Source organism: Dama dama, chromosome 14 (assembly GCF_033118175.1).
Source record: "Dama dama isolate Ldn47 chromosome 14, ASM3311817v1, whole genome shotgun sequence".
Taxonomy (NCBI): Eukaryota; Metazoa; Chordata; class Mammalia; order Artiodactyla; family Cervidae; genus Dama; species Dama dama.
In genome coordinates, this window is record NC_083694.1 from 2,391,748 (window position 1) to 2,404,167 (window position 12,420).

General features: G+C 39.4%; 1 protein-coding gene across 5 annotated transcripts in view; it reads right to left on the bottom strand.

Annotated features, from left to right (window-relative positions):
* The window catches only part of RBBP5 (RB binding protein 5, histone lysine methyltransferase complex subunit), a 39,608-nt gene that overhangs the window by 7,989 nt on the left and 19,199 nt on the right, over window positions 1–12,420 (bottom strand). For 3 of the 5 annotated variants that reach the window (XM_061159901.1, XM_061159900.1, XM_061159902.1), the window contains 10 exons: window positions 8,529–8,669; window positions 7,430–7,592; window positions 6,184–6,293; window positions 5,027–5,146; window positions 4,786–4,939; window positions 4,616–4,687; window positions 3,566–3,683; window positions 2,265–2,334; window positions 1,660–1,889; window positions 736–927 (listed from right to left, as the gene is read on the bottom strand). In XM_061159901.1, the coding sequence (XP_061015884.1) occupies window positions 736–927; window positions 1,660–1,889; window positions 2,265–2,334; window positions 3,566–3,683; window positions 4,616–4,687; window positions 4,786–4,939; window positions 5,027–5,146; window positions 6,184–6,293; window positions 7,430–7,592; window positions 8,529–8,669 (1,370 nt within the window). The remainder of the gene's footprint in view (window positions 1–735; window positions 928–1,659; window positions 1,890–2,264; window positions 2,335–3,565; window positions 3,684–4,615; window positions 4,688–4,785; window positions 4,940–5,026; window positions 5,147–6,183; window positions 6,294–7,429; window positions 7,593–8,528; window positions 8,670–12,420) is intronic. The other 2 variants (XM_061159905.1, XM_061159904.1) reach the window with 1 other exon arrangement.

Below are 12,420 nucleotides of genomic sequence, written 5' to 3' on the forward strand. Positions count from 1 at the left end.
TTAAACATTCAGGGGCTGTATAAAGCAGCTCATTTTTCTGGTTATCTGCCTGGATCTTTCACTTGAGACAAAACAAAACAAAAAACCTAGGAGCAAACACAGATGAAAATATTAATTAAACCAGGGGTTCCTACCCATTTTTGGGGTCATGGATTCCTAAAGGAATCCTGTGAAATGTACAAGCATCTCCACCACAAAAATATTCACACAATATTTTGCACATAAGATCAAGGGAATGGACAGCCCCTGAAATATAGCTGCAGACCCAAGGTTAAGAGCCACTGAATTAAGCCAAATCTGATTTAGCCTGCCCTTGGCAGCAGCTTAAAACTCAAAGATCTTCTGCCTCTGGGGAAAAGGAGGGAAGATGGTCTGGGAAGTAGTTAGGCACAGCACGACTTTGGGATATAAGAGAGAGCTAGACCAGGCATCAACATTTAGAAATTATTCAAGTGTAGCAGGTAGTTAATGCTGTTAAAAAGAATTTTTGACAGGGAAAAAGAAGATCAAGGGAATGCAGATGCCTGAAACCTAGTTATGGACCCAAGGTTAACAGCCACTGAATGAAGCCAAATCTGGTTGAGCTGCCCTTGGCAGCAGCTTAAAACTCAGAATTATCTGCCACTGGGGAAAAGGAGGGAAGGAAGGAAAAAAATGTTGCAGTTAAACGGAGTCAGGGGCTGTACAAAGCAAGGCCACGAAGAAAGCCAGACAGTGCTCCCAATGTGTCCTTACCTGTCAAGGGCTGGCTGAGCTCCGCCTGCACTTTACCCTTCGCTGATCCTTCCAGAGGTAAACCTCTGTCCCCTTTGTAGAGTTTCGGTTTAAATGGAGAATCTTTCTCTTTACCTTTTGATCCTTTAGGCCGGCCTGCTTGCTTCTTCTTGGATTTGCCATCCCCCTTCACACCCAGTAGTGGATGGACTTCTGTAAAAGGACAGATGGGCATGGAAAGGAACCCACACATCACCCCAACCGAGCACGTGTGCTGCCTACCCACGAGCAAAGAGTTTTGCTCTTGTGTCCCAAGTCCACTAACACAAGAAGAAAAGTTTGTTTTGTTTATCAATTATAATACTACAAAAGAGCAGCCATTACATGAGAAACAGTTGCTTGGCCAAAAAGCACACATAGCCTATGTGGTTCACACCAAGCTAAAGCAGCTCTAAATAGAAAAGGGAGATCAAAGACCCACTGACACTTTGTCACACAGTCAGAACAGGAATGCACATGTTCACACTGGCACATGAAAGCAGAAAGTGAATGGGCTTTGGAACTCAGTAGAGCAAGGTAAGAATCCAGACTCTACCATGTGATTAAAAAGGCTTCTAGAATTAAGACTGTCCAGGTCTGACCAGTATTGATACTTTACCACCTAATGAGAATTTGGGAGGAGAGGTAGAGGAAGACTGATATTTAAACAAACTGATCCAGATGTCAGATGACTTAAAGCCTGTTATCTTAGGAAAAATACTGAGGGCAGAATCTCCCCATTTTAAAAGAGAAGTGAAAGCAGATAAACTGTTACAAAGTTGTGAAACACTACAAAAAAGACTCAGGGAAAAATTCCTTTAAGGGAATATCACCCAGAAAGAAAATTTACCAGGCTGCTCTGGAGAGGGGGTCAATCAGGTGGGAGAGAGGAAATGCGGCCCTTACCATCATTTGGTACTCCTTGCAGTTCAATATTGGTTGTTTTGGGTTTCTTCTTAGGTGGCTGGGACCCATCTGCTGAAGACTGCCTCTTCTTCTCTGAACTAGCCCCTTCGTCCATCAAGGAGGTTTGGACTGCATCCGGTGGGGGGCCATAAGGATTTTCTTCTGGGTCTTCTACCTCAGGGGCAATGGGTAAATATAATAGAGCCTTTGAATCTTCCAGTTCTTCATCACTATTTGGAACAGGATCAGAAAAGGGATAGGAAAAAAGAGGAGAAAGTTGCTTAAACCATGAACCCTTCCTCTAGGGCAAAATCATCTAACCATAAGTAACAGGTACGGACCTAAAATTTCATGAAAGCCAAGGATGGATAAAAGAAAATCAAACAATATGATACAATCAGTAGTAAAAGTAAACGGCATAAAATTAATTATTTCACTTCCTTAAGATCTTCTATCAAGGGAGAACGGAAGGGATTTCTTGCACATCAAAGGCGTTAACTCTGAGCCTAAAGGCAGACGGGACTGAAGGACAGTGGGGGCTGAGCAGCACAACCAGAGACTGAGGAGCAGGCGCACCCTGAGGCCTGGCCTCCACGGCAGCTCACCTGCTGCAGAAGGCTGCGATGGGGTCCACGCTGGTGACATCCACCTCCTCGTCCTCCGCAGCGTCAGCCCCTGCAGGGCAGAAGCACAGTAGAGCTGTGAGAAGCGGAAAGCTGTGAGAAGCTGCTTTTTACATGCTGCTTACGATTTTCATAAACTGAAATCCAGGAGAAACAGAGGAGGAAAATCAGGCATTTAAGTTAGTCGTTTAGCAAATACGTGCGGAACTTCCCCCATATGCTAGACACTGGGAATACAGCACTGCCCCAGAAAGTTGGGAACAGTTTTTTTGTAAAAAGCCCCAGCAATCTAACTGAGGAGACAGACAGAAACGGATAATTTCGGTTCCACAAAGTGAGTGCTACAATAAAGGCATGTGCAATGTGCCCAGGAGATGGGAGGAAGAAACAACTTATGCAGAAGTCTGGGAAGTTTTCCATGCAACACAATCCAATCACACCAATACAACCCAAAATATCCCATGGTCCTGACAGTCTTCCTAAGACACCTGAGGTATACACATTATCTAATGTCACTGAAGTGAGGACCAGCACCTTCAGGCTGGAGAGAACTAACCTCAATCCCAATTCCTTGATTCCTGGCACCATCCAGAAGCCCAGCAGTCAGTGACAGTGCCAAAGGGGCACGTCACGCTTTCATACACACAAACCCCCGCCAGATGCAAAGCCCTGTGCTTATACACTAGGGGGCTATAAAGTGAAATATTTATTCTCAAGGTGTTTCCTATTTAGAAGTTCAGAAGCCAAGAGATGAAAATAACAATGATCACGATCTATTAGAATAGAATATCTGAATGCTCACTACGACCTAGACACTATTGTGAGCGCTCTACCCCACAACCCTAAAAGGCACAGTTTTTACAGATAAGGAAGTTCAGATTTAAAGAATAAGTATTCTGTCCAAAGCAGTCTGACTTGAGTCCATGCTCTTTACCTTCGTGTTACTGACAAAGAGATGAGAATACCCAAGAGCAGCTCAGCACCCAGCACATATGAGTGGCTTCCTGAGGTGCTGTATGCAAATCCTCATTTAATCATCATCAGTCAGGAAATACAAAGTGAAATGTTAAGAGAGCTGCTCAAGCCCTAGTAAAGCCCATATAAGCTCTGAGTCAATGCCTTACAAATAAGGATTCTAAAAGGACTATTAAAAGTGCAAGCTTAAAAAAAAAAACATTAGACTAAGTGCTGAAATGAATTTTCAGCACAAATTAAGAATGAGTACTGAGTTAAAACAATCATTTTTCCTTTTGGAAATACTATCTGCAATTGAGAAATATTACCTGTCTGTTCAGGCTCACTCTTATCTTCATCTTCAATATCAAACTCTGATTCCCTTTCTTCATATTCTACATTTTCATCCAATTCTTTGAAGTCTGGCGCAAATGCACTCCAGTTTTCCTATGCCACAAACAAAATATACTACTTAACCATATGAGAAAGCAACAGTCTGTAATCTAGACATTAATGACATAATTGAAAGGCTTGGGCATGAGACACTCAAAATTCTGAGATCAAATTTGGCAGGTAATAAAAATTAGGTATCTATAGGTTTTACTATCTTAAGGCATTTCCTATCTTAAACATGCCATATTATTAACTGCAGTTCTTTCATGAACAACTGTCTAAAACATTTTTAAGGATTTTAAAAATGATTTTACTTCTTTATTTGGCTCTGCTGGATCCTCACTGCAGCACATAGGCTTTCTCTGGTTGTGGCACCTGGGGGCTACTCTTCACTGCTGTGCATGGCCTTCTCAACGTCCTGGCTCCTCCTGACGCGGAGTGCCAGCTCTAGAGCTCGGGCTCAGAGTCGTGGCACAGGGGCTCAGCTGTCCCATGGCACACGGGATCTTCCCGGACCAGGGACTGAACCAGTGGCCCCTGCGTTAGCAGGTGGATTCTTAATCACCGGACCACCAGGGACATTCTTAATCTTTTTAAGATGTAATTCTGAGGTAAAATGTTAAGTTTTCTTATGAGTACATGGATTAAAAATATAATTAAAGTTTTCAAAATAAAACCAGATGCAAAACAGAATCTAACTGAGCTGAACATAGGAAAAGCATAAGAAAGCTCTATCTGAGATAAGCAACAGAAAAATATACCAGAAGTACCCTAGACTTCCTCCCTGAAAACAGAGCTAGTAAACTGGCTTTGGACCAAGACCCTCCTGTTAAAGCAAAATTAGATGCATGGAGCTATTTAATCAGGTAAGAAGAATCCTGTGGAAAAGAAAGTAAATAAAGTAACTTTTGTCTTACTATTTGCAAGGCTCATTGATATAGATAGAGTATCTAGTTTCAAAGCAGTTAAACCAGAAAAATACTTACTACTTGATTTTGTGCCCAGATAGATACGACTCCACTAGAAATGGACGCTATGATGGGTCGAACAGGATGCCACTAAATTTTAATGAAGCAAAGAAAAGTCAGTTCTAAGAATGAATCCAAGATTCCCTGTGTTACGTTAAGTAGCAGCAGCAACCTCTCCCCCTACTTACAGCTACGTCCAGGAGGAGCTCTCCTCTGGTCCCGTGGAGGATCTTCACCAGGTTGCCGATGCTCTTCTCCCAGATGTACAGGGCGTGCTGCCGGGCGGACCCTGCCACTATGTACTCCCCATCCCCAGAGAAACAACACTTCTTCCACGGGGTCCTAAGGACAAAGAAAGCACCCAAGGAGAACCGGAACCTGAGCCCAGGCAATGAGCGAGCACACACTCATCCAGGTTATGACACATACCTATTCACCAAGTCCTGCAGTTTCTGCATGGGTTCAGGCTCTCCATCTCTTCCACAGGTTAAGATTTCTCTACCATCATAAACTCTGATGATTCGATCTGCTGTGTTAATTAAAAAGCAACTACAGAAAGGATAAAAATATCAACACCACAGGTCAGAAATCGTTCCTGTTAACATTTTCCATGACTGCCAGTTACTGAGGAGAATACCACAAGACAGCTAACAAACAAGGAAGAGAGTGAGTGAAAATCTAAACAACGGACTAGACTACTTATATGGACAAGACTACCTGTCACCTTTCAAGATAAAATATAACGTGAAGTGAGAAAATGCTTTATATCAGTACTTCTGTGTGACCCTGCACCCTATATGCACCAGTATTTGACTGAAATCCAAAACGTGTATATTGAAACCAGTTTCCCATATGTACAAGCTTACAGTTAAATATATATAAATACTTCATTTCTCTGGCCTATTTTAGTTATAGTACAATATATTCTTCTTAATGAGTTAATGAATATATCATTTGGATAGCCCCATTTTTAAACATTGGTTATTTTACAACTTCCTTACAGACTTCACTAACTTTTTCTTAATTCAAGAGAAATTGAACATGAATGTCTTGTAAGTGTGTACGGTGATCTCTATACAAACTAAAGTGACTGTCACTTCTCTTAATGACAACTTCTCTTATTGACAACCTATTTTCTTCTTGTTTCTGTTGATATCTACTTCTAGTTGGGTAACCAAACTTACTAGAAAAATATCTGAAAGTAAGAGGATAAATAAGTTTCACCAAAGTAAATTGCATATTCAGTTACTATGTGAACTCTGTGGTATCAATTCTGACTACAGTATAATAAACACCTCATCTCTGCCCAGGGCTTACCATGTGCCAGGCATTCTGGTCCTATGCACAGACCACTCAGACATCTTTTCTGTAAAGGAACTGCCTGTGAACCTCCAGGAAGATGTGACTGCTGCCTCAATGCAGTAAATTTTACAAACTTAAGAAGCAGGCAGTAACAGTTTCTATAAATATTTTTAAAATAAACTCAAGAAATTTAAGTATAATATACACAAAAACTATGAATCTCAATGTATTTTTGCATTCTACTCACTTTTAAAATTGTCTCTAAAAAGACAGGTCTTACTTACCTCCCCTTCCGGGCAAACTCTATTGACTTAATGGCTGTTGTATTGCTTGTTCCAGTTGTTACTCTGAAGGAAGCAACAAGATCCTGAGAATCGGTTTTTAGGACCAAAATCTAAAGTTTAATAGAGAAAAAAGTAAGTAAATATTCTGATAATTTACAGTAATTAGATATGGCTTGTTTTTAAAACTGGGCAAAGACTACGTGAAAACCTAAGTATCTCTATTCAACTTGCTTTTACCTCTTCAATTAAAGACAATGTCTTAACCTATCCTTAAAAGATGGTGTTTAATATTATCCACAAGAGAAAGTGGAAGCAACCCAAGTATCCATCAACAGCTAAACAGAATGTGACATATACATACAATGGAATATTATTTGGTTGAAAAGGAAAGAAATTTTGACGACATGTGCTACAACATGAATGAATCTTTAAGGACATTATGCTAAGTGAAATAAGCCCCAGTCACATGCAAAAAATACCAGATGACTTCCAAATTCATATAAATAGAAAGTAGAATGATGGTTTCCAGGGGCTGAAAGGGAGTAAGGAATAGCAAGTCATTTAATAAGTACAAGGTAAGTGCGAGATGAAAAGAGCTCTGGAGATAAATGATGGTGATGACTGCACAATATCGATGTACTTTATACTACTGAGCTGCACACTTATGAATGGTTAAGACAGTAAACTCTAAGTGCATTTTAACACAAAAAAACACAAAAAGACCCAAAACACTGCCACTCTCTTAAGTAGCCATACTAACCAACCCACATGATCCAGTCAAAATGAAAAAAATAAAAATAAAAAGGCAACAGAACTCAAATTCTAAAAAGTGTGAAAAGGATCCTAAAACGTACTTAACTTTTTTTTAACCTAACTTTTTACTACACAATAGATTAAAGTGGCCTAAATTATACAATATTTTCAGACCAAGATATCAGACATTTGTTAGCAATATTCCATTAATGATATTTGACTTTTATAATTTAGTAATGGCCCTCTATTACTAGCATCCAGTAAAGGCCCTCCATCCTCCTGTAGATCAATTCTCTCTGACCCCTCTCAATCCAAACAATAGAAATTATTAAGGCATGGGAGAACAGGCTGTATTTGCCACAGGCAGGAAGCACACTCAGTCCAGGGATAAAAGAAATTTCAAAGAAAAGAGAACAAGTAAAAGTGAAATGAGCCAACACACAGGATGACTGATGCTTACTTATTTCACCAGCTCCTAAGCTTCCAGGCTTACCTTGCCTTTTGCATTTCCTGTATAGATATATTCTCCTCGCCTATCAAAAGATGCAACCACGTTCAAATCGGAGTCATCGTCTACAGGCAGAACGACATGTTTGGAATCTGAAAGGGTCAACATGACAGGAGCAGATTTCATGGGACACACGAGAACCTTGTTCCTGTTTAAAAATATGAATAGTACATTGGCAGTTGCTATGGTATCAGAAAGCTGACTCTCTGCCCTTTTCCTCTAATTCCTATCTACTACCCTCATCACCCTATCCAGCCCAAGGATATTTAAAATAGTTCAAAAAGACTAAACTCTAAATTTCTAATAATAGGGAAATGGCTGAGTAAAGTTATGGGATCCTACCTTGACAAAACAAAATGTAATCATTAAACATAAATATGAAGATGTAGCAAACTGGTAAAATATGTATGAAAATGAAAAAGCAAAACATCAGTTAAACTATGTAAAAATACATATTTGTGTACACCTAAGAGAGAGAAATGCTTTGTGAGCTAATAAGTGCTTTGTGAGCTATGAAGTACTATATAATAAGCTTTTAAACTTAATGAGAACTTAACTAAAAGAGAACCTAGAGAAATGAAAATAGTTATATAGAAGTAACTGAATGGTGGGTAACTCTACATAAATATAGTTTTTAAAACTATTTTATTTATTTGGCTGTGCTGGGTCTTAGCTGCTGCATGTGGGATCCAGCTCCCCGAATCCAGGACCCCTGGCATTGGGAGGGCACAGGACTGGATTTCCAGGGAAGTTCCTTAAATGTAGTTTTCATACTGAACTGTTTCCGGTACTAAGGAAATTCAAATTGGGGGAAAACCCCAGGTCAAGAACAATTATACTTTTTCTACCTTTGCCCATTTCAAAGTTTTATTATAGGCCAGTTTTTAATTGTAAACTACTACAACAGTATCTTTAAAATCTGTTCAGAACCAACCCAGACAGAAAAATTAATTCATGTAGAAGAGGTTTGAAGAGATGTGTGCTTTTGCCTCCTGAAACCTTAAACTGAAATTATCATGAGCTTAGAGATAATTTAGACAGAATGAGACCCACCCCAGGAAAGAAAAGCTCAGAGAAAACATACTGATCTCGCGGATGATACTGGACTTTTAAGATGGGTGAAGGAAATCGAAACCTCTGGTCGCAGTCGCCTGAAAGGACATCCCACTGGGACACTATGTTGTCAGTGGAGGCGCTCACGAGCTTATGACCATCTCGACTCCAGCTGAGAAGGAAAAAAGGGTAACTTAGAACTTAGCACATATTCTAAGTTAAAAAAACCATATCACCCTTACAGATAAAAATGCATGAGTCACACTTATTGCCCTAACTATATGGGTCACCAATGTTTCTTCTTCTTCATTTTTTAAACATATACTCAAATCTATAAGCTTTCCTAACATTAAGCAATAAATGAGAATGTTTTCATGACATCTTTGTATCTAGCAATAGAAGCTCTTAACAGTTCAAGATAACAGTTCAACTGGCTAAGTGAAAAAAGAGACTCAACATTTTAGGAGAGTATAAAAATCAGCAGGCCCTTAAGTGCTGATTTAACAAAAAACAGGTTTTCTTCCCCCTGAAGGGAGAAGGAGGAGCAGCTGAATTTTCTGAATTCGGCCCTGCAGTAGCACCATCATAGTACACACTAAACAATACAGATATGTATCTGTTATTTAAAAGAATTAAGAAAGAAATTAATTCCTCCTGCTAAGTATAGTTAAACATCCTGGACATCATACAGAAAACTAAAAGGTTAAGAAGAGCCAGACTGGCTAGGTACTGTAGGATCTGCAGAACAACACAGCAGTGAGATCCTTAGATTTTCTTTTTGCCTCACATATCCTGGACCAGGTGATGGAGATGTCAACAACGGAGTAGCGTCAATGGGTACACACAATGAGCACACACCCTTCCGTAAAGCCAAAGGACAATCAGCAGACACCACCACAGAGATAACACAGGTATTAGAACCTAACCAACATTTCAATGCAGCCATCATTGCTTCAGCAAGCAACTACAAACATGCTTGGAACAAATGGGGGAAAAAGAAGTCTCAGCAAAGAAACAGAAGATGACCAAATGTGAATCTCAGAACTGAAAAATATAAAAACTGAAAGAAAAAAAAAACCCTCAAAAGATGGGTTCAGCAGCCAGTGGAAAAGAGGAAAGAATCAGTAAACTGTAAGACAGAATATAAAATCCCCAATCTGAGCAAAAAATGGAAAAAAATGCAATGGAAAAAAATAAACAGAGCCTCAAGGACCTGTGGGACTATAACAAAAGATCTAGTATCTAATATCCATGGCATCAGAGTTCTGAAAGGAGAAAATAAAGAGAGTAAGGCTTAAAAGTATTTGAAGAAATAATGACTGAAATTTTTTCAAATTTGACAAAAGATATAAAACATACAGATTCAAGAAGCTGAGCAAACCTCAAAGAAGATGAATTCAAAGAAATCCACTCCCAAATATAAATTTTTGAAAACTAAAGACAAAGAAAAAAGATCTTGAAAGCATCAAGAGGAATGACATCTTACCTATGGGGAACAATTCACATGACAGCAAATTTTGCATCAGAAACCATGGAGACCAAAAGGAAGTGACATGTTTCAAGCGCTGGAAGAAAAGACCTGTCATCACCAATTCTACATCCAGAGAGTAACCTTCAGAAACAAAGAGGTAAATCAAGACCTCTTGTCACCAGCAGACCTACCCTAAGAGAATGGCTCATGGAGGTTCTCTAAGCAGGGAAGAAATATTAGATCATCAGGAAAGAAGAAATCTTAGAACATCAGGAAGAAAAATAAGGAAAAGTGTTTAAAAAATTAAATACGCTTTCTCAAGGTCTGATGTTTCAAACGAAAATCCTAACACTGTCTTAGGTAGGTTATCAATATACACAGAGGAAACGTTTAAGACAATTACATTATAAACAAGGAAGGGAAGGGAGGTAAAGGGGAAGTTTCTATGCTTCGCTTCAACTAGTGAAACGTCAACGCGAGTAGACTGTGATAAGTTATGTATATAAAAAGCTATACAAGCTAGACAAAGAAAGAAACTCAAAAATACTACAGATAAGTCAAGGTGAAGTTCTAAAAATAGTTCAGTAACCTACAGAAAGCCAAAAAAAAAAAAAAAAAAAAAACAGAGAAACAAAAACCAGAACAAACAAACAGAAAAAGAAACCCTAAATGAGTCTTTATTCAAATTTTGCAATGAATAGGATTTGCTACTTAGGGACTTAGAGGAGGCAACACAGTTCCATGGTTAAGAACACAGGCTCAAGTCAGATTTATGCTCAAGCCTAGACATTATGACCTTCTAGCTGTGTGGTCTTGGGCAAGTTATATAATCTTTCTGAACTTCAACTTTTTCATTTATAACATGGAAATAATAACAGTATCTGCAGACGAGAAAATTAAAATTAATGCACATCAAACTCTTAGTCCGGAACAGTAAGTGCTCACAAACCATTATCATACCAGAGACAAGATAAATGTATTCCCAGACTTGAAACTCATGGCAGAGAGAGGCAGGAGCAAGCTGAGGAAGTACCCGTGGTGGGACTGAGCTCCAGTCTGCACACAGAGGACTCGGTCGCCCCCTCCCACCACCTCTAGAACACTCCCAGTCAACAAGAGCATCTTTCTGGGGAACATGAGCCTAAAAAGGAAGATGCCTACACACGTGTAACTTGAGGGCTCGTAACAGAAAGGTCAATGGTCCACCCAACTTCAGTGGGAGATGAGAGGGTGAGAGGGTGAGCCAAGACTCACATACACTGTAGTCGGAAGTCACAAGTAAGTTCTCTAAATTAAACTAAGAAGAAGTAATATGCGTTAAGTGCTTTAGAAATATTGAGACAAATAACCAAGAGAAACCAACCGGAAGAACGGAAGTGCACTGGGAATGGGCAGGAACGAGGGGCAGCTTCCCCAGCACTTCTCCTAAGCACTGCAGGACACTCTGACTACACAACAGTGTTACCTATGACTCCACCGCCCCTTTAAACCCTCAGCATTGAATGACTTTCTGTTTCACAGCAGGCTTGTGTTTCCGTTATAATAGAGGGAATTAACAATCCATTGTCAGCTCCAAATTAAGTTCAAGAAGGAGGGATTCTCATACATTCTCACATCTGACAATACTGTTTCTTTCCAAAAGACAGATAGGTCTTGGAGTCTTAAATATCATTTTTTCTACCTATCCAGTGGCCCCCACCCAGTGCTTGAATATCTTCTGCAGCAATTCTAAGAGAGACAGCAAGCCTAAGAAGGGCCAGTCCCACTGGTAAGTTCTTCCCTGGGCAGTCCACCCATCCATGGGCACTCTGCTTGGGAGCTCTTCTCTATTCTAAGCTAACATTTGTTTCCCCATAAATTCCACTCACTATCTACAAGTCTTGCTGCTTCTCCTTAGGTCAATTTTTCTGTGTTGCATACGTTCTTTAATAGTTGAAGACAGCTATTATACCTATCCAAAACGCCTCCTGGTGAAATTTTCTTAGTCTTTAATATATTCAAATATTATACAACAATTAATACATAAAGTCATATTCTAAATGAGGCTGGATCAAAGAAAAATGCAAAATGTGTGTAGTTACTGACCCTAACTCTCATGTATAAATATATATAACAAAAATCAGGGAACAATTACAATGCACAAAAACCAAGTAATACTATATAGGTGTACACATACATATATATATCAATACAGAAAAACATCTACTATGTATTAAGTGCAAGAGGAAGCAATAAAACAATGTTTCCATTAAAAAAAATACACATTTACTTGTGTATGTACATTTTTACATATGTGAGAGATACAGATAGATCTTACAGATAAAAGATATATTTCATACTCTAATTTGGGCTTCCCTGGTGGCTCAGATGGTAAAGAATCTGCCTGCAATGCGGGAAACCTGGGTTTGACCCCTGGGTTGGGGAGATGCCCTGGAGGAGACCATGGCAATCC